The 22,325-nt window shown below is 32.1% G+C and overlaps 1 protein-coding gene across 2 annotated transcripts in view; it reads right to left on the reverse strand.

The window, feature by feature from the left end:
• Positions 1–1,974: 1,974 nt before the first annotated feature.
• The window catches only part of LOC105335155 (tumor necrosis factor receptor superfamily member 27), a 38,787-nt gene continuing 18,436 nt past the window's right edge, over positions 1,975–22,325 (reverse strand). Inside the window, exons 1-8 of one of the 2 annotated variants that reach the window (XM_011438930.4) lie at positions 12,093–12,319; positions 10,484–10,660; positions 9,114–9,319; positions 8,944–8,993; positions 7,428–7,550; positions 5,982–6,027; positions 5,088–5,404; positions 1,975–4,769 (exon numbers count right to left, since the gene is read on the reverse strand). In XM_011438930.4, coding sequence (XP_011437232.3) covers positions 4,468–4,769; positions 5,088–5,404; positions 5,982–6,027; positions 7,428–7,550; positions 8,944–8,993; positions 9,114–9,319; positions 10,484–10,651 — 1,212 coding nt within the window. In that variant the 5' untranslated portion in view covers positions 10,652–10,660; positions 12,093–12,319 and the 3' untranslated portion in view covers positions 1,975–4,467. Of the gene's footprint in view, positions 4,770–5,087; positions 5,405–5,981; positions 6,028–7,427; positions 7,551–8,943; positions 8,994–9,113; positions 9,320–10,483; positions 10,661–12,092; positions 12,320–22,325 lie in introns of those variants that run through there. The other variant, XM_066077167.1, reaches the window with a different exon arrangement.

Raw genomic sequence — 22,325 nt, forward strand, 5'->3', positions numbered from 1 at the left:
TCGTGTTTATTTAGAACACACATTGACTAGTCCCGTTTGCCACAAACAAAGGGGTTAATCTGTAATTGAGGGGATGGGGGTATTACACCTTTTAAAACGGAGCATAAACGCGGCCGTGGTTGAGAAAAAAGAATCGAAACATGAAGTATATTTTTTTTAAAAATCATGTCAGCTCAAATTTTCAGGTCATCTAAAATTTTCAGGTCAATTCCAACTTTAAAAGGGGATCGCACTTCTGCGTAAATAACCGATAATGTTGCTATTTAATGATATATTTCAACACATATATACCTGGGAATATGATAAAAACTCACTAATATACATTAAAATTGACACAGAATAATAAAATTTCAGGTCATTTGAAAATTTCAGGTCAATTCAAATTTTCAGGTCTTTCGTACTTCTAATAACAGCTCATTATGATATTTTTCAGCACAAATATATCTGGAAATATGATGTAACAACAACCCCCCCCCCCCCCCCCCCAATGAATTTTTTTGACAAAAATCTTATAAAAGTATCATTTACATCAATTATATAAAATTTCGGGTCTTTTGAAAATTTCAGGTCAATTCAAATTTTCAGGTCTTTCGTATTTCTGTAAATATGATTAAAACCCCCACAAAGTAATTTTATTTGACAAAAATCTTATTAAAGTATCTTTTATATAAAATTTCAGGCCTTTCATGTCATTAGTATTTCAGGTCTTTAGTATGTTCCGAAATTAAAGCTGATATTTGTGTGGAAGCATCATCAGGTAGTGTAAATTCAAGATTTAAGCTCACCTGAACCGAAAATTCAAGTGAGCTTTTCTGATCACCTGTTGTCCGTCATCTATCCGTCTGTCCGTCCGTCAGTTTAAATCATGTTTATGTGAAGGTGATTCTAAATTGTTAAAATAAAGGGCAAATCCCCTTTAAAAGGGAGATAATTGCGAAACTGGCCCTTCGTTTGATCAAACTTGAAAGCTCTTCTAAGGATGTTTAGTTGAAATTGACTTTGTGGTTCTGGAGAAGAAGGTGAAAATGTGAAAAGTTTACAACAACGCCAACGACGACGACGAAAGACAACGGAAAAATTTTGACAAGAAAAGTTCACTTGAGCCTTCGATGGTGATTTAAAAAGATATAACCTCAAACAAAACATTCTATAGTAGGTGCACAACAGTTTTATTTTGAAAGTCTATGACAGTGTACAAGATTTAATATGCAGAGACGCAAACATACTGAAACAAATACTTTTAAATAGGGTCTTCCGTCTAAATTGTAAAATTATTAAAAAAAAAAAATAACCAAAAAGAACAAATGAACTTGATTGATTTCCATGAAATTTCTAAATTTCTAAAAAAAAATCACTGACATTATAAATTACAGTTAATGTTTTCTAAGAATGACCTCTATATAATGTTTAAGGATCCCAATATATTCTTTCCTTAATATCTCGAAAAATATAAACATGTACATTCTGAACAGTTCTGGACAATGTTTATAATATATCAAGAAAAGCTTGGGACCAAACCTTTTGTATGATTAGTTACAAGGCCAAAAACAATTTTGGTCAGGGTGAAACAAAAAATATCTTCTTAACTGATGGTATCACCTTATTTTACTGGTCTAGGACGGAAGACCCATGTGATATAGTTTCTAGTTTTCACTTATTATACAGCAGGTAACAAAAACATGTGTAATAGGTTAATTAACAAAAAGTTTGGTGAATTGTAATATAATCATTTATAGTTTATAATTTAACTATAGTTCAACTATGAAAAAAAGACACAACAGTTTAAAACCTTGAACACACATTAATCATATTAATGCTAATAATTAACACACACTTTACTAAAAAAACAATAATAAGAATAGAAGAACAAGCATGTTCATTTCATATATTCATAAGCTTGGCTGATTAAAAAGAATGGCGCTATATTTGCTCACAGCTATAAAGAAACTAATAATTTACAAATACTGTCTGAATCCAATAAACAAATCAACTACAGCATTTAAATACACAAATTATAAAATTTAATTCTATAAGAGATCCAATTCTTTTTTTTTTAAAGAAGGTAATATGTATTGCACATTGACCACCCAAAGGGGAACAATCATATGCAGTAGTTCCTTTAATTTTTGTAATTGTTATATTTACCACTGAGGAATAGGCTTATTCAAATTATCTTAAGTTTTTTTTACATTCACACCTCTCACATTTTTGTCATTTTTAATCAAAATTTGCAATGTTTACACTAGGCCACATCTAAATATAGAACACAGAATTTGTTTTATAGACTGCTTAACAAATTAATCTATCAATATTTGTTTGTTTGTAGCTAGTTTCTTTAAACATTAACATGATATTAAATCTCCACAATTTAAATCTGAAATAGTATTCATTCTATTTTACCTTTTCAAAAATATTTAATTAATCATAATTGACTGTAATCTAGTTTTAGTAGCATTATCATTTATTTCAGACCAAAACTGTGTCAGCTAGTGTAACTTTTTGGCACCAGACCAGTAAATATAAGTTTTATTTCTGAAAATTGTCTAAAATTCTTAGTGTTTTTTTTTTGTTGTAATGATCTAATTTTACCATTTAGCTTTTATCATGCCTGCTTTGACATAGCAAAATATGTGGATATAACATCCGATATTGTTTGCTAGAAGAAAACTTTTTACATTGTAAAAAAATGTTGGACACAAGCAAAAAGGTTACAGGTTCACTCCAGTTTTGTAAATTTTGTGATGTACACTAATTATGTTTTAAGGTGGTTTGAGACACCAGCTCTAGCCATTTAATTGATAGAAATATTCCTGACATTGAGTCAGACTACATTCTGAGCACCTTTGTCTATGGCACATATTAGAATGACAGGTTCAAAACCAACAGTACATCATTGCAAACAATTCTGATATCAATCCTAGCTTCAACAATACATATAAACTGCTTTAAAATACAAGTGAATATAATCCCCCTATAAAAATGCACCATATTGTATGTGTACACTGTTAAGGGTAACCTTAACAACATACTTTCTAAAATTTAATGCAATAAAAGATTATATATCATTTCATTAAAATTCCATATGCCATTAAAAAATTACATAAGTCCTTCAAGCAAAAACAAATGCCTTTAAAATTAGGAAATGTCCTCAGCTTTCCATGCATATTAAACACATCTACCAGTAATACTGAACAAAGCAAACTGTCAACTCAACATCCATTCATTTCACTATCTTGTAACAAATCAACATAATATATATACATAACTATCCCAGATCGGGCAAATAAATCAAACAATTCTCACTTCAAATTAGACCCTTGCTCTAGAATCAACATACATGTATCTGTACTATTTGAACTGAGAAACTTCATTTCATCAGAATAAAGGGGTTTACCCCTTAATGGATTACAAAATCGCAACAATGAAGTAGTATGATATACTCCTCCATAATGAAATGTCTATATCGTCACAAAAGGGGTTGACCCTAATGATTCCCAATAATTGTACTACGCATGTAGACAAATTATTGAAATCATACCAGTAATTCTCTTCATTTAATGGACCAACTTTTTACCCTATAGCACACAACGTGCTTGGCGTAGTTCACATTAAATGTCGACAAATACAAAGACAGTTACATGCAAGGACCCTGCCAAGTATAACTTAAGTAATTTTTTCATATATATTATAGTCATGTTGGGTTTTTTTCTTTAAAATTTTTTAAATTGGTCCCAAAAAAAAAGACAGCAAGTTTAATAATTGCATGTTACATTAGGAGAAGAATAAAATTCACTTTGCCTAAACTAGCTAAATCTTATATGGTCTTAGATAGGATTTTAAGTAGTGAATTTGGCTACAAATCATATTTACTCATAGATACCAGTATGCAGTCAAAGAAAAGACATTTTATTGTAATAGATGTACATAGTTTTATCTTCATAATGCAAAATTAAAAGTGACTGCTTGAATTCTCTGACACTCATAAAATTGTTTTCCAAAATTTTAATAATTTTTTAACATTTCAGAATTTGGAAAATAAATTCCTAGGTTAATTCATTTTGACCTAGCAGAGTCCTTATAATATAAAGCAAAAACTGTACCTGATATGTACATGAATAAAGACATTCACAAATAACAAAGCATAAAAAAATTGTTAGTATAACTAATTGACATTGATTACACTTGTGCATTAATCATATATCTTACAATATTATCTGTTGAAGCAGCAAATCCAAATCTACACATAAAACTACATGTATATCACTTTTACAATCTAAAAATTAATTAAGAACCAAGCGTATAGAATAAGATACTCTAATGTGTCTAACAATGTACAAGAAATTTCAAACTACGGTAATAAACAGTTAATTTGTTCTCTGAAGTCAAAAACGTTAACACCGGTAAAACAAAATCAGAACATATCCTCAGAACTGCCATACAACGTTAACATAATGCATACATTGTGCACTATGGCTCATTTGAGCCAGCCTGATCTAAAGCAATGAGAACTTTTTCATATACTTTCCGATCATGTTTCTGCAATGAGTTTTTTAACTCATGAAAAGTTATCTTCCCCCTTTTTTTTGTAATCAGCAGAAGCATCTGGTAAGAGGTCTCTCTGACATTGCTATACTTTTCGTTGTCAATCTTCACGGCTTCTATGTCGGCTTCCTCCATCTTAAAGTCTCTGGCCACTGCAAGGAAGAGGTGTCCAGAAACGAGTTCTTTGGATATAGTCCATAGATTGCCTTCTGTAAGTCTAGAGTTTGCTAAAAAGCCAAAAAAAAAGTGTCATTGTGCATTTTAAAAAGCTCTACAAATATGATATCACTAAATTATTTTATGAAGAATGAATTTCATCAAGATTTAGAAAAAAAAAAATTGCTTCATCGATTCCCAATAATTGTTAGGTTTAGCTATGTCTGGTACTAATGAACTGAAATGAATCAAATGCACTAATGAATTAATGAAATATTTTTCAAAAAATTAATCTAATTTTGAAAGATTTACTCTATATAAAGACCCATTTAAGGAGATTTTGGAATGGCATATTCCTCCTTGATAAAATTTTAGAAATGAAATTTTACTTTGGGCAGTAGCTGGCATTGGATGATCCTGTGGTAGTTCCTGAGGGCTATCTGTCTTCAACCTTTCATCATTTAGGTTAGACAACTGTCCTTCCTTTTGAATCTTAGTGGGAGAGATTTCTGGAGGTCCATCTGTTTCCAGATCCCCTTGTTTGGTCTTGTTGTTAGAGCTGCAGGTATCATGCAGAAGATCCATTTCATCTGGATTTGCTCCAAGCGTTTGAAGCTCAATAGGTTTTTTCTCAAACTGAGATTCACAGCTCTTTTGAAGCAGAGGTTGTAAATCCAATTCCATATCAATCTTAACATCCTTGCTACTAAAACGTGAAACATTTACTTTGAAATCAGCAGCAGGCTTTATCACACAAATTGATAATTTCATACCAATCTCCTACTTATGCATATTTCAAATGAGAACCTTTAAATCGATCATATCGCAGTGTAATTTATTAATACAATGTACTGTAAATTCCTTATTTTACGTGAGTACTTAATCTCGCGATTCCTCTGTTTTGCCCCAAATCGCGAGAATATAAAATTGTGAGCACCAACTTTTTGTTTTGATTCATATAGTTCAAAACAGTCTGAAAAATAAGAGCAAGATTTTATAATCTGTGAGGACTGCTTCTCGCGATTTTATGAGGCAATTAATTCCTTGCATTTAATAAGGAATTTAGTCAATTTACGGTAGCTAAATATGAAGATGACAATATTTAGGAAGTTTAGCATAAGAATTAAAAAAAAATCTTCAATAGTAAATTCCAAATTGGCTTGGTAGTATCATAAAATATAATAGTCATAAAATATTCAATTAACTTGTAAAAAGGTAACCTGAGTGATTTAATTGTGTAAGTCATAAAAGTATAAAAGAATAATACTGGTACATGTACTTACAGGTCACTTGATGTGGACTTTATCACTTCAGAATCCACTTTTCTCTCTGATTAAATAAATTGAAAAACAAATATTTCAATTTTAATTTTTTAAGCTGCACAATAAATATAACTATAAAAGATACAAATAAAAGATATCTTTTGCAAAATCTCCTCAAAGATTGCTGACATTTATGTACTCTTGATTTGCATAGAAAGAACCATGCAAGCATAACAAATTGTGTAAATGTTGGAAACTAAGACCATCTATGCTTTGATCTCCGTTTTAAGTAACTATGAATTACATGGGAATTGTTCAATTACTGATACAACCACTGTACGACCTACTGTATTTTTAGTATGACACTTGCTTTATATAAAAACAGTAGACATATGTCTAATAGTACATGAGAATTAAGGTCCATTCAGATAGAGGAAAGATGAGCTAATAGAGAGGTTTAGATTTCAAATGTGTATGGGTACGTGTACGTGAACTAGGGGAATCAACTAAATTCTTCGCTTATTATGTCATCAGTTTTTGTGATGACATGGTTTCTACACGTTCTCTAAACTTGTAGAGTGTCGTCTACACGTACCGGTAAGTACAAATGTGTAGCTTTTTACAACAAATAAAATCTTATTGATGAGTGAATGTATTCTTGTGATACATTATATAGATTTTTAAACTTCATTTGCATGAAAATTGATAAGAAATTTATCATTTATTTGGAACTAATTAAATAAACTCATGTCACAAAACTGCATCGATTTACGTACAGGTTTATATTTACATTCTACTGTGTTTTTCCATTAAATTCTGTGATCTTCAAATGCCTCTAAATGCAACAAGTAGTCAAAGGTCAAATTGACGAGTTTAATTCTGACGTCACAAGCGTTGAACGCTGTAAACTGCAACGTTACAAACGAAAATCAAAGTTCACGCTTGTGGCTGTTACTGTGGCTCTTCCATTAATATTAACTTACCCTTAGGATAAGATAGGAATTTTAAGGTATGGATCACATTTGCAGACAAGGCAGGAAGTTATAAAAAATGTAAATATAAGCATTAAATCATGATTTTTTGAAGTATACACTCTCATAACTGCAGCGGTGTGCATACAAATTTTCATAACGCGCTAACGCGCGTTACTCAATTTGTATGCACACACCACTGATGAGAGTGTATACTTCAAAAAGTAGAGTTTTAACACACGTACTCGTACACGTTTTAAATCCCAACCTCTCTAATATTTCAATTACTGACGATTGATCTATAAAGATTTATCTCATGTGAATATACTTCTAAACAAAACAATATAAAAGTATAAACTATCATAGGATGACTATAACTTTTTATATCATTCTTGAGAAGAGTCAGACAGAGTGTGAGATAGTACGCTGCCTGAGAGGCCAAGGGTGATTAGAAAATAATATTAACTATATGCTTGCAGCTTAGAAAAAGACTTACCATTTTCTTTATTACAGCAGAATTTCCTTAATGATAAATACACAAACAAGATAAGTATAAGGACGAACACAGTGGTACAAATCATCCCAGTAATAGTTATGCTGTCATTAGAGTCATCATCATCTGCAAACGTCAAGGAAATAATTCATTTTCTTAAATTTTCAATATATATACACCATCATTTAACTGAGCAATTAACAGTCTAGACGGACTCCCAAAACGGAGTCAACGGAAGTGAATTTCTGCAAGTATTTTGGACTCCGTTTTGGGAGTCTACGCATGCGCACTTATACAAAAAATGGCGATTTTTCGATGAATACGTGGGGTCCACGAGAAATCATCTTGCAAAGTGCTACATGTGTTGGCAGACTTCTAACATGTTTTAAAAGACCCAGGATATAATTTACTATCGATCGTATTTGCACGAAATAGGTGTTTATTTGCACTTAAGAAAGTTATTTATCTCCGAAGTTGGATGTTTGGACGATGCTTAAAATGTGATATTTTTGTGTTTTTCGTGGAATTTTATCGTTACTAAAAGGTAAATTGCATTAAATTGTACTTTTTTCGTATTGTGTTACAATTTAAAGTCACCAAACACACAAATTGATAAGTGCATAAACGAAAAGGGCCCCGACTACTACCGTAACAAAAACTGGCTGCTCTAGCGATGATTAAAAACGTCTTATTTGTTTTGAAAAAATAGAATTGGTAGTTTAAAAAACTAGAAAATCAAACAAATTGTCATTCTAGATACAATAACTCTTAAAATTAAACAGATAATTATCATTTAAACAATATAATCGCTCGCGGCGTTTCCGATGTTAGTTAACCATATTAAATGCATAATTATTCAATATAATTAAGTAATTAAACCTGAAAATGATGAAAATGAGACTATATTTCAACAAACAATGATAAATAATGATATGCAAGCATTTAATTTATTTCTAAAAAGTTATAGTTATGCGCGATCGAAGATATAGGCGAATTTTTCATTTTAAAAATTAATCTTACGTAATACAAGTAAACAGTTATGAACATTTGACGTAAATATGACAAATAAACGTTCAGAAATGTTTTTGAAAGTTTAAAATTAATTTTTGTCATGTTTTTGGCCAATTTTAGAGATTTCTTTTGAACTAAGGGGCATAACTCATACGTTGTTTACATTAGAAACGCCATTTTACCGCAATGCATGATGGAGCCAAAGACTCCGTTTTGGGAGTTAACTCCGTTTTGGGAGTCTCGTCTAGACTGATTAAGCTGGCCTGACAACATTCAAATGAAATTATTATAAAGCATGTTGTATTTTAAATAGCCAATAAAGGAATATTTCTATGTACCGGTAATTTATAAGAAAAAATCATTGGATAATAATTAAGAGAAATTTGAGCACATTCTTATTTTTTTCTATTCACTACCTATATATATAGTTTTGAGAAAAATTACTGAAAATTGAATTGTTTTTAGATGTTTAAAGAATTTTTTTAAGTGTATGAAAATCAAAACTTGCTTTCATGTTGTTTTTCTGGATCTAGTTTTGTAGTTTTCGTGATATTTTGTCTGAAGTAGAATAAAAATATATCATTAATTCATCATGCTGAACATTAAACTGAGACATATTGCTTGTGAATTAATTACAATAAAATAATACTAAACAACGCTTTACAGTACGCTACAAACCTGGGGGTAGTTGGTCTGACTCCATCACATACGGTGTCACTAGTTGCTGTACACTCGCTGACCTGGTACTGGTTGTACAGCGTACAGTTCCTGCAGGGTTTACACTTATAGGACCGTTTATCACTGTAGGTCCCCGACTGACATTTCCGACAAAGTCTGCATTCTGTGGGACCTTTCTCTGGATCTGAATGTTCAATGTTCCAGTCCTACAAAATAATTGCAAAAATGATCTATCTATTGCATAATATCAATTGCATTTTTTTAAATAACAACAAACTGTCCGATTCATCACCGACATTTTATATAGGATTATGTATACAGGAAAATGAGGGTTTTCATTTCATATTTAAAAAATTACAAACATACGATTTTCTTTAAATTTTCAGCGATGGAAGGTTAACGTATAAGTAAACTGTTTGCCAAATTAAAACGAAATTAACCGGATGATTTTTAGGCTATCCGTCCTCATAGTTTGATCCTATAAACGTGCCGTGCCAGCAACTGTACATTATAGAATTGTATAAAAGAAAAGGTTTACGAATCAAATTTCATTTTATTTGTATTTAATTTAGAAGAAAAAATACATTTCCACTCACACAGAACGTAGAAGGGTCGCGTATATGTTTTTATTTAGCAAATTATAGTTTTGATTTTAATTATTGACGCTGTTGTAGAAAATGCACGATGTTAATTTTTGTCAATTGTTACGTCAGAGTATCAACTGACGTCATCCTAAGACGTTGACTCCGACGACAATAACGTCGATTTTGAAGAAGCGGCGAAAAAATTAAAATACTTCTGACGATTCATTTCACTTAAAATAATTTTTTGATAAGTAATTTTTCTGAAATAAAAACGTTACATGATAACCTGTATCATTGAACATTTTACTTCAAATCTGTGTTTTACAACAGTAATGTGCAATATCCTGCGCAGAGGGCGCAAAATTTTAAACCCACTACCGCCCTTAAGTAAGATAAAGAAGGCAAAATACATGTACCAGTGAGTGTCAGTTGCCTTTTCAGACACATCGGTGTGGAATTCATGTTTTAAAAGAAAGCATATACATGCCACTACAGAGTATTAGCACTAGGCTTCATACAATATCAGACCGTGTGCAGAAACTTTAGATTCTCAAAAGCTATGAAACTTTATCCGTAAGTTATTCATTTAAGTGAATCCACAATATTAATTTTCCACAAACCTGTTTAAAAATTGGCGCCCACAAATTCAAATACAATTTAACAATGTGGGTATATACACATGATGTACTGCACTTTAGTCAAATTCAACTTTAGATACTTCAGGGATACATGTAGTAATATTCAATTCCAACTAACTGCTTCAAATAGCACAAAATAAATGTTTACCTCTAAAGATATTGCCTCCTCTCCTTGGAGACACTCTTCACACTGTAAACACGTGTCAGCCTGGGTGTGATAATATTTATGGTCCTCCGGATCACACATGGGCTTTCCTCCCACCCCCTGGATGCTCCAGACCATAATTAAAAGAATCAACACTTTGAAACTCAACATTTTTTTCTCCTGAAAAAGATAAACAAAAAACTTTGCAATCAGACTACAATTCCCTCACTTTTACATCATATTTTACTTAATCCTTACGATTTTGAAATTCAATATCAATCTTTATTGAAATCAGCTTTAACATTTAATTTTTTATTAATATATAAAAAATAAAACAAAATAAAACAAGAGGCCCACATGCATACCTTGACAGTCACTTAAGTAACATAGGTATATATAGCTGTCAGAGAGTCTCATGTTTGTATTTCAAGCTTTATTTGGAGTCTAAACCCTAATCCAAGACTCCGGTGGCTGACCCCCCCCCCCCCCCCCCCCCTTTTTTTTTTTATCATTTAGTGTATGAAAACATCAATTATTTAAAAAAAAGGGAGGGGCAAGAGTCAGAGGAATCGCAGATTATTTATACATGTACCCTAGCTAAATATGGTAAACTTATAAGGGTTATGAAATTCACAATTTAGGTAAAGGGCTTTATGGACATCATAACCATACTGATTATTTATCTCCCCCTGCTGTGGAAGTAGAGAGGAAGATTTTCTATCAGACTAGCAAGTACATGTACATAATTGTTTGTTAGTTAAGATTTTTCTAAGATTTAATACATGTTCACTACACTAATGTCAACACTGATTACGCATGTAAATGATCGCGTTTTAGCAAAGGTAACTCGGGTAAAAACATGCATCCTCACAATTCAGCTTCTCACTTTATTAACACCGGCTTTATGTACCAGGTATTTGTATTTTTTGAAATGGTAAAAATGTGATTGATTGAAATGTAAAAAATTAAATCCTTTAGGAATCATATAGTCATGCGATTTGTGTGTTTGTGTGCATTAGTAAAAACCTTCTTTACATAATTTGTTATGCATTATTTATTCCTCAGCGATTTCAAAATTAAGAAAGTTTTAATTTGTGAATTTCATTTCAATTTTCTATTATGAGAGAGGAGAGAGAGGTCTTCCATATTTGATAATTCTCTTGGTGCATGGTCAGAGCACCAGTGCTGTCACGCACAGAAAGTGTTTAAGTTATGTAATATTTATACACAGGTGTATCCACAAGGATAACTTTTTTAAATGTGCTGTACTGCTTTTGATTTTCAATGTACCTGTCTGAACCATGAATAATTTGTGTTTATTCTCAGGCAGTCTACCTATTGTATATACATGACATTTCGGCGGCAACGTACCAGTGCTTGACTGGCGGATTAACGCTAGTTATGTTTGGGAGGTAAAAAAAAAAACACAAATAAAAATTGCTAAGAAATGTCGATGATCAGGATGTCCTAACTGACACAAGATTTGCTGTCGGCAAATGTTTATGTATGAAAGCTATTTTTAGTTGTGATTCAACGTCCCCGTTATGTTGCATAAATCCCCATGAATCAAGTTTACAAATGACTTTAAAATTCTTTGCAATAGATATCTCACCTTAGCAAACCCTCGAATCCTAATTATTTGGCTCTAAGAAAGTCCACTGGTACTTTTCCCTGGGCTCTGCAGCTCTATAGACTTCACCCGTGACGTCAATGATATCACAAGACTTATTTACAGTACAGCGCCAAAGTATTTCACATTGAAATGTTGATTAAAGCCTACACTCTATAATAAACATCTCTGTAATTTTTCAAACATCTTCACGATTTCATTTTTGAGATTTTTTAAAACTGAAGTATGAATTTAATTTATCATTAATTTATCGCTTCTAAAAAAAAATTAATAACACAATGGGAAGGACTTCTGGAATAAAACTGTAGTTATTTAAAAAAACAAAACGGGTCAAAAATATATATAAATACCTACCGGTATGTGATAACGATTTTTGTGGCTTAGGGACGCAGCAGTATGAAATGTATAACAAATAATCAATTTAACCAACTGTTGACAATAAATTATTAATCTGATAAAATGAATTATCAATAAGGCATTTATAATTACGATTTGTTATGAAAATACAGGTGTTATGTTATCAAAATCATCTTTAAAGTAAGAAATCTTTTAATGAACTGTATTAATTAATTATATACATACGACAGTCTTTCCAGCGGGGAATCCCCCAAAAAATTTTCAGTTTGTTTACATTTTGTTGTCGAACTTCAACAGTTAGGTGTCTGCATTAGAGACCCCTCCATAAAGATAGAGGGTTTGAACTCCCCAAACCCATACTGTATTCTAGACTTAGTTAGGACCACATGCATCGTTTTCAGAACTTACGTATTTAGCCTGGTGTTTTTTTTAGCTCACCTGAACCGAAGGTCTATACTCTGTCCCGAGTTTTTGCTTCTACCACTTTTTGCTTGATATTTCAATAATAGTAAATACCTTTGTGCTCAAACTACGTTCATCCACTAATATAAATAATGTCCATGCAGAATATCTGTTTTGAAACACCCCCTCTACCGCTTCAATTTTCAATTTTGCATTGCAACAGCCATTAAATAAGCCCGGATGATAACGTTAAAAAATTGCGCGATGTATTCCGAGTGTATTCCGAATAGGGAAAAGATTTAAACATTCCCCATTATAAATCTCCGTAACGAATCTGTTTTCATTCCTGTGAATTTTTCTGAGTGGAAAGGGATAATTGTTCAATGAAGATATCTTGGATATATTCCCTTTTAATGATTTCAACTGTATTTCTTTCACAGGTCTGTGTAATTTTATCAAAAATCATCAAAAGCAATGGAAGCAATAACTTGGGACAGACTATAGTGAGCTTTTCAGAAATATTGCATTTTCATAAAGAAATCTTACTTTAAAAAGTGTGGTGTACACACGTCACAACAACACACATACAGGGCAGTAACCATAACCTACTTGAAATAACGTTAGTTGCCTTCTTTAAGGAAGCATTAATTAATCCTATGTCTACAATAAACATCGTATACTAGCGGGAAAAAGAAATTGTGCATTATAGATTTAGTATAATTTTTCTATATCTATTGTTTGTATGTATAAAAGAAGATGGGGGAATAAGATGGCGCAAATGCCCATTCGGTTTAGTAGTGAAATACAATTTTTTTATTTTCCCCAATTAAATCTATTCAAATATATTATAATACAACTTTGCAAAAGCAAAATTTCTAACTATAGTCAGTTTTTAATATATTTAACAAAAAATAAGAAAAAAAATATTGTCGGAAATTTTGGTGGTATCGAACCCGTAACATAAAAACCCTAAATATATACCGTTAACTTATGCCAGGTACTCTAACCACTGAGCCATTTCAGACACAAAAATGGTGGCTATTTAAATATTATGTGTGACTAAGGTCACGATTTACCGGACTTGTACTATTTTTTAAATACGTTCAGTTGTTGGGATACAAAATTATATTTTTAAAGTATAGTGGGTCATCTCTCCACGTTTTTCTTGATTGAAATCGGTTTGTTTTCCATTAGACCTTAATTAGACTATGAGAAAAATATGGAGCACAGACCCACTCTATAAAAGAAAATGCATTGAAGTTCTAAAAAATGACAATATTTGCAGGTTTTGATACATGTACGTATACGCCTGTTTGAGTCAACATATTCCAAGTATTGAACATACCTACAGGTTACAAATCAATAATTCGTTAAATATATATTGTTTTAAATGATTTTAAAAAAACCCATCAGATTTGTTGATACTTTGATTTTTTAGTAGCCTGTCCGACCGCGTATGGGCATTTTACACGCCTTATCCACCCATCTTCAAAAAACAATCGATAATGGTACATGTATTGTTTTTGACAATATCGGATGGTAACCGTCCGGGTGCACGGACTTTTTCATGGTTAGTGAGCACCTGTTGTTTATTGAAGAATTTGTACGCACAAGTTTTACGGGCCAATACTGTTTGGAATAAGAACTGTAAAGGATTTTTAAAACCTTTTTTTGTTAAGAAATTTACCCCTATGTCATGCCACGACTCAACGAAAACCAACGAAATCGTGCTGTTGGGATGCTGCAAGCTGGAATGCCACAAAATACTATAGAAAGACACTTTGGAGTTCATCGGAACACCATCCAGTCGACTCATTATGGAGACGTTTTCAACAATCTGGCAACACCCAGGATCGACCGCGCTCTGGGCGACCTCGTGTGACGTCACGTCAACAGGACAACAACATTAGACTTGTGCATCTGAGAATTCGTTTCCAGACAGCAAGTTTGACTGCTGCCCGTAGCATTCCAGGGCTTCGACCAGTTAGTCCAAGAATTGTGCGTAATCGTCTACGCAAAAAAAAAACATCAGACCAAGACGTCCAGCGGTGCGCCCAGTACTGCTCAACGTCATCGTATCGCCAGACTAGCGTGGTGAACACGACATCTGCGATTCAGAATACAGGACTGGGCCAATATTCTGTTCACTGATGAATCCAGATTTTATTTGGATAGCAGTGACGGCCGTTGTAGGGTGTATCGTCGCGTTGGGGAGGTTACCAGGACGCTTGTGTTGTGCAACGTCGACAATTTGGTGGAGGTAGCGTTATGGTGTGGTGTGGAATATCAGCACGTGGAAGGACCCATCTACAAATTGTCAATGGAAATCTCACCGGTGTAACGAAGAATATTGACCCGGGTTGAAAAATGACCCGGGGGTCATTTTTCAACGTTGAATATTGACTCGGGGGGGGGGGTGTCATTTTTCAACGTTGAAAACTGAGACCAAAATCGTGAAATTTATACCCGGGGTCATTTTTCAACGGTATGAGAAAGATTTTTCTAAACTCTGAAGACATCGACACGTTGAAAATTGATCCTGTTGAGAATTGACCCCAACCTCAGAGTTTTGATCTGAACTGGAACTTACTCTACACAGTTTAAATGTACAATCATGCACATATTTGAAAGTTTTAGTTTTAAAATGTTCATACTGTCCGATATATATGCGGACGGGCTAATTTCTTTTAGGTTGATAGGTCCAATTAATCATTTAATTTTGAGACTAAAAATATGATATCCATTTATTATTACTATACTATGTAAATAAAGCTAAGAAAATAACCGTTTGCTTCGGAATGGTACAGGCGAGTAGGGCTAGAATACTTTTTGACATAGATGACATGGTTTTCATTCCCTCATGTGACAGAATTTTAAGTTTTAACTTGTCATAATCTCTGATAAATATATCTAACAAATGTATTGCCCGTTATTGTCACTTTTAAGGCAATTCAACAGAGCTCTATTCGACAAGCACCTGGCGTTGTATTTTCTAATAATTGAAAATATAACCTCTATACTGTTTTATTGGGTAAAGGGTATATATATTTATATCAAGACAAAAGGATATAATGACAGATACCTATGCTTAATTTGGAGAAGTCAGCATCCCTGACAAAAAAAATAAATGAATGGTTATCATTTTTTTTTATCTTTTTTTATGTATACTGTATTATACATATATACTTAACAATAATGTTTCATAAACTTGTCGGATTAACTTTATTGAAGCACCATCCAATTTTCTGCATATGCAGAGTCATGGTTTTTAAAAAAAAATGCAATTTATTTAGAACTATCAGTGAGTTTTCAATTCCATTAATTACCAGTAAATTAGAAACACAGGCAACTGACGTAAACATATACTATTAGCATACAGCAAAAATGTTATCAATTTTTAAAAAAAAGTAGGTTTTCATCTAAATATACAGTCGGAGGATGGTTGATCTAATTATATTAATGGTATACATGAAAAGGCATGCAAAAAGAATATATTAAGATTACTCAAGCATACAATTGATTGATAAACACTTGTTAAAATTCGGCTTTTATCAGACCTAGACTTGAATATGGTGATGTTGTTTGGAGCAGCTGTATCAAGGAAAATCCGATTTGCTTAAACATGTACAAATTGAAGCAACCAGGACAGTGAAAGGGATCAGAGTTAATTCTTCTTAAATCATTTTATATTGTGAGCTTAATTTGGAAACCTTACAATCTCGAAGGGATAAACATAAACTAATTATATTCTCCAAGATTATAATTGGTTAAGCACTACAAGATATGTTAAATTGAATTCAATCATATTTTCTAACTGAACATACATATAATCTTAGGTCGAATGAGCTTTTTTACTATCTACCACTATATACTTATTACAAAAGCTTTGCTCCGTCTACATGTAAATTATGGAATAATCTTCATGCAGGAAAGAAATTTCATCAACTTTATCTTTGTTTAAGTCAAAACTTAAAAAACAAAATCTACCTAAAGCTTACAAAAATTTCAGTTAAAGCAATAGGAAATATTATTTTACGTCAATTACGGAATAAAGCTAGTAAAGCTTACTTTAAGGATTTTTTAAACTGATGGGAGTTGATGTTTATAGTGTAGGTCTGCATCTGAAGGAAATGTGATTTTCCCCCTGGATATCCAAGATATACTCAACAAAGAGACGAACTTTTTAAACAGTGTACCTTTTTATATGAACTATATACTTTATGGTAGTTCTGATTTTTCATATAGATAAAATTGTAAAATTGTTTCCCTTGTTTATATTTATATTAGAGCTCCAAAGCGTTTTTGATTCTCTTAGGTTACATGTACACGGTTTAAACCTATTTAAGTATTATACATGTATATTTACTTAATATATAGTCCCCTTTTATTTACTGTTCTTTTCAAATGGGCTGGATCATGAAAATGTCATTCTTATGTTTGTATCCCTGCAGGTATAAATGAAGGTGATAGGTTTGTTAATGTAGGTGTGAGTCAACATGTCTACCAACAATATGTCGTACAATCATATATGATAAATATTCAGATAATTATTTAATATTCAAATATCCCCTGTCTTATATGCACATAATATCAATAATATTCTGTAAACTTGTAATACTATATTCTTATGACTACAGATAATTTCTTCTTGACTTTGTATGTTTGAAAGGGTTTACATAGGCTATGACTCTTATCCAATCCATTCAATAATTTGAACATTCCGTTCAATAAAATACGTTTTAATTGAATTAATAATGTAGGTGGCTGTGATAGGAAGGTCAACCATCTACTCCAACGGTGCTGTATGATCTTCTTCTACAAAATGCTATTCAAAAAATGCAATTTACCTATCTATTGACGAAAACAATTACTGTTAGTATTAATGATAAATTTTTGTAATCAAAGCAATTTAGAAACTATTAAAGCAAAAATTATTTTATTGTCACCCTGTACAAAAATTAGGTTGCTAACTTGCTACAGATTCCATGAAGCAGAATTGTTTATGCCTAAAAAAAATCAGCGATTTGATGATATTTAGTTACCCTAGTAACTACGTAACAAATAAAATTTAAAAAAAAAGGCTTTCAAGATATATTTACTACAGCATTATTCATGAAAGAGTACATGTTAGCATATCATCATTTTGTACACTGTTATTGGCTGGATAGGTGTGAATACAAAATTCAGATAATCACAGCTTTAACAAACTGAGTGGGTGCGAGCACAAAAATCTCAATATGACATACTCTAAATTTTGTATTTGCACACACCCAGAAAATATACAATGAACAATATCAAAGTTTCAATTTACGGGGTGAACGTAAAACCAAAATTAAACAATATGATGTATTGTAATTTTTAAAATATTTACATTTGTACACTTCTCCAGCGAATTTAAAAAATGGAGTTTAACTGCATTGACTATTTTAACGTGTAATTATGTACATGTCAAGGGGTAGCTGATATATAATATTCTGGGCTACATTTGGGAACAATTAAGAACTCCAAGGCCTTTTGTGGAAATGACGCTGAATATTTATTGTTGTATTTGTATATCGAATAAATGGTTTCCTCAAGTACAGCTAGGTGATTTATAATCATATACAATAAAATATTACTAAAACACTCTCATTTTCTACATTCACTCATTAAATTTATCTTTAGTTAAATGATATTTAAATTACACATATTTGATTAAAATAACTCACCAAGTATAACAGCAATATGAACTAAGATAATAGTCGGGTTGACAAGCTATGAAGCTTAATAATTCAACCGTCTGTCTTGGGTGGCGTCGTGATATTAAATCAAAGTTCGTGCTAAAAATTCGATAAAGCAAACGGACATGCGCACTCACTCACTTAAACCCGAAAAACCAGTCTAACACACCCATTCATTCACTGATCCATCCGCCAAACGTAACCACATGACCTCTCGTACTACTATCATACTATGAATGATTGTATGAATGAATGAAGTGGTGTGAATGTAAACAAATGAACAATGGGAAATAGAAACATGGAATGATGAAATAAGTGAACGCAAATATGAATACTAATTAACTAAAATAATTAATCCTGTGACATATACAAATATTCTCAAAAAACATATATTTTTTAAAGAAATATATAGATATCACTCAAAACAGCAAATATACGCGAAAAGTTTATTACAAGTATGAATAAAATAGTTATTACATATTTAAAGGGATAATATGTAAATTAAAAAATATTCATTTATAAAGTTTCATTTTTAACCCCCCCCCCCCACCCCCTTGAAACATATAAATATAAAGAATAAATATGTATAAACTGATAATTTGTAATTAAATAAACTCAAGTTATAATATTGATTCCTTATTTTGTGCTTCTTTGCTGTTGAATTTTGAACCGGTTTCATGATCAAAATTCCACGATGCGGGTCAATTTTCAACGGATTAGGGTCTTTATTCAACACCTTTCGTCTCATTATTCAACGTGGAAAAATGACCCCCGGGTCAATTTTCAACCCGGGTCAAAATTCTTCGTTACACCGGCGTACGCTATCGAGATGAAATTATTCAGCGTCATGTGATACCCTTCATACAGAGACATCAAAATCACATCACTCTGCAGCAAGACAACGCAAGGCCACACGTTGCACGTGTAGTCAGGGACTTGTTTGTTCAACAGAATGTCGATGTCTTGCCTTGGCCAGCTGTTTCCCCCGATTTGTCGCCGATCGAGCACGTCTGGGATGAAATGGAAAGACGTTTACGCCGTTTACCAAATCAGCCAGTGACATTGGCTGATTTAGGCCAGGCTTTAACCAACATCTGGAGCATTTCTGAACACTTTAGTGGCATCAATGAGGCGTCGCTGTCAAGCATGCATGAACGCAAATGTTGGTCACACGCGTTATTAATTTTGTTAATTCAATTTCAAATAACAGTGACTTTCGAGTGTGCTGAAATTGACGTTATTCGACGTTGACATTAATGTGTTATGTTGTTACGAATACATGTGTTAACAGTATTACAAAAAATAAAATTTGTTCATTGTAATTTTTAAATGTTTTTTCATATATTAAATAATGCACAGTTTCTTTTTTCCGATAGTACATTTTATCTACCTGTATATTCTTTATGTATATTTATTTTACAGGCCGTACTAGTACACACGTGCATCTGCTCTTATTGCACTGACCATTAATCAGAAGAGTTAATAATCAACTTACTATGCACTCCTCCCACAAACACGAAAGTGGACAAAAAAACCACAAAAAATTAAAAAAACAAACAAACAAATAAACGAAGGTGCTGCCTTTCACACAATACCATCAGATATATAATGGAGGAAGATCTCCCATAGGCTTGCGTTATATGCTTAAACGTTATTTTATTTTATTTATTTTATTTACTTGTGTTTTTTTTTATGTATTTATTTAAAATGTAAATATTTCAACGTAGAATATATCAAAGCCTAAAGCCAAACACCGTGTTTAATTTTTAAGGACAGAAGTATTTGTGGTTTTTCTATCAAGCTTCATAATTTCTATTAACACTTTCCAGTGTCTTTGTCTGCGATAACACTACGCATCAATTTTGTAATGTATGGTCCAATACTTTTCATCAATGAATATTTAAAAATTTAATCGTAAAGTTGCTGAAAATTATATAAATATAAGTAATAAAGAATTATTCTTTGAATATTATGATGTGAACAAATACGGTCGATTCGGAAGTTATCCAATCTATTATACAGCCCTTCGGGCTTTATTGGATTTGATCATGCTAGACCGTATTTGATCACCTCATAATACTCAAAGGTAAGATAAAACAGTTGAAACCATCTTTCCTACACCAAGCTGCTTCAATGCTTTTGATGATTGAACGTACTCCAAGCATCCCCCCACTATGAAACCACCGTAATAAAGAGGAACATTTTCTTTTGAGCACTTACAAACAAAATAAAGACTCAAATGCTAATGCAAGGTAAATTATTTCATTTCAAACTATTGACACACAGATTATATCTTTTTATTGATAAATCATGTCTTGAAAGAAGTTATGCATGTATTTTATTCTATACCAAAATCAAAAACCATAAAACGCTAAATCGGTTAATATAATAATCGGTTAATCTGACAATTTTTGTCTGACAAATTGACTATCAGATTAAGCGTAACCCAATGTAATGCTTTGTACACAATAACGTATTTTATGCGAGTCCTAGCTGGGCTGCTTTCAGCAGCGTAGCAGCTAGTCTAGCCGCTAGGTTGTAGATATCTAAGTCAATGAATCTAGTTACTAGATCTCTGCACAAATTTATTTCTGCCAGCAAGCTTAAAGATCTTTGTGAAGGCCACGATCGTTTTTTTATCATACTAGTGTCTCATATATTCATTGACAAGAGTTCCGAGCCATCTACATACAATACAAAACAAATGAAAACAATTTATTCAATGATTTAATGATATGAAAACAATCATTATTTTAAACAATTTTATAATATGTGCATACCAGTTTCATTAGAAGATTTTTGCAAATGCAAGACATGCTAGTACAGTTAGAATAAATGACAAAAGACAACAGTCAGAGTATTTCTAGGGTCTTCCATCTTTTTCACTGACATGGATTTCATGAAAATCATTTGACATGTCCTCATTTTTTTCTTTTGACTTTGAATTTATTTTCAAGGCTAAAAGAGCAATGTTTGTACATAACTTTCATTTGATTTCTCATAAATTCTTTACTTTAGGTGATCTAGCACTTTCAAATATATATCTTCAATACAAAATAAAGGTTGGTCCCAACATCTTCTTTCCTTAATATCTCGAAAATAGTAACAAAATTTGACCAGTTATTGGTTATACCAAGAAAAGCTTGGGACCAGGCCATTATCTTTTGTATTTTCCTGACCATAAACTCCATGAACAAAATTCTTGTTTTACTGGTTAAAAACAAAATTGGTCTTAAAAATATTATTTCACGAGGAATTGGATGGAAAACCCATTACTTTTACAATCAATGTGATCTTTGTAAATGTAAATAACTTACATTTCTAAAACTTAAGATAACAAGAGGCCCATAGGCCACATCGCTCACCTGAGGAACAATAGGTATGATAAAATCAGCTCAATGGAGTCATAATACAAACTATCTGGACAATGTACAATAATTCATGTAAATCCTGTGTAAATAAAATCCATTTTCCCCTGGATATTCTTATGTTTATAATCACTAGTCCCTTTTCTAACAGGATGATTTTATAGTCATATCATATGTTGAGTATTGCAGTTCTAAAAAAGATCCCTAACAATAGTTTATATATGGGATATAAACGTACATCAAACTCTGAACCTACTCGTGAGGCCAAAGAATTGTCCAGGGACCAAAGTCTTAACAATTATAAAGAATCATCTGGCTGATTAGTTTCTGTGAAGATTTTTAAAGATTTACCCTATATATTCCTTTGT

Source organism: Magallana gigas, chromosome 2 (genome assembly GCF_963853765.1).
Source record: "Magallana gigas chromosome 2, xbMagGiga1.1, whole genome shotgun sequence".
Lineage (NCBI taxonomy): Eukaryota > Metazoa > Mollusca > Bivalvia > Ostreida > Ostreidae > Magallana > Magallana gigas.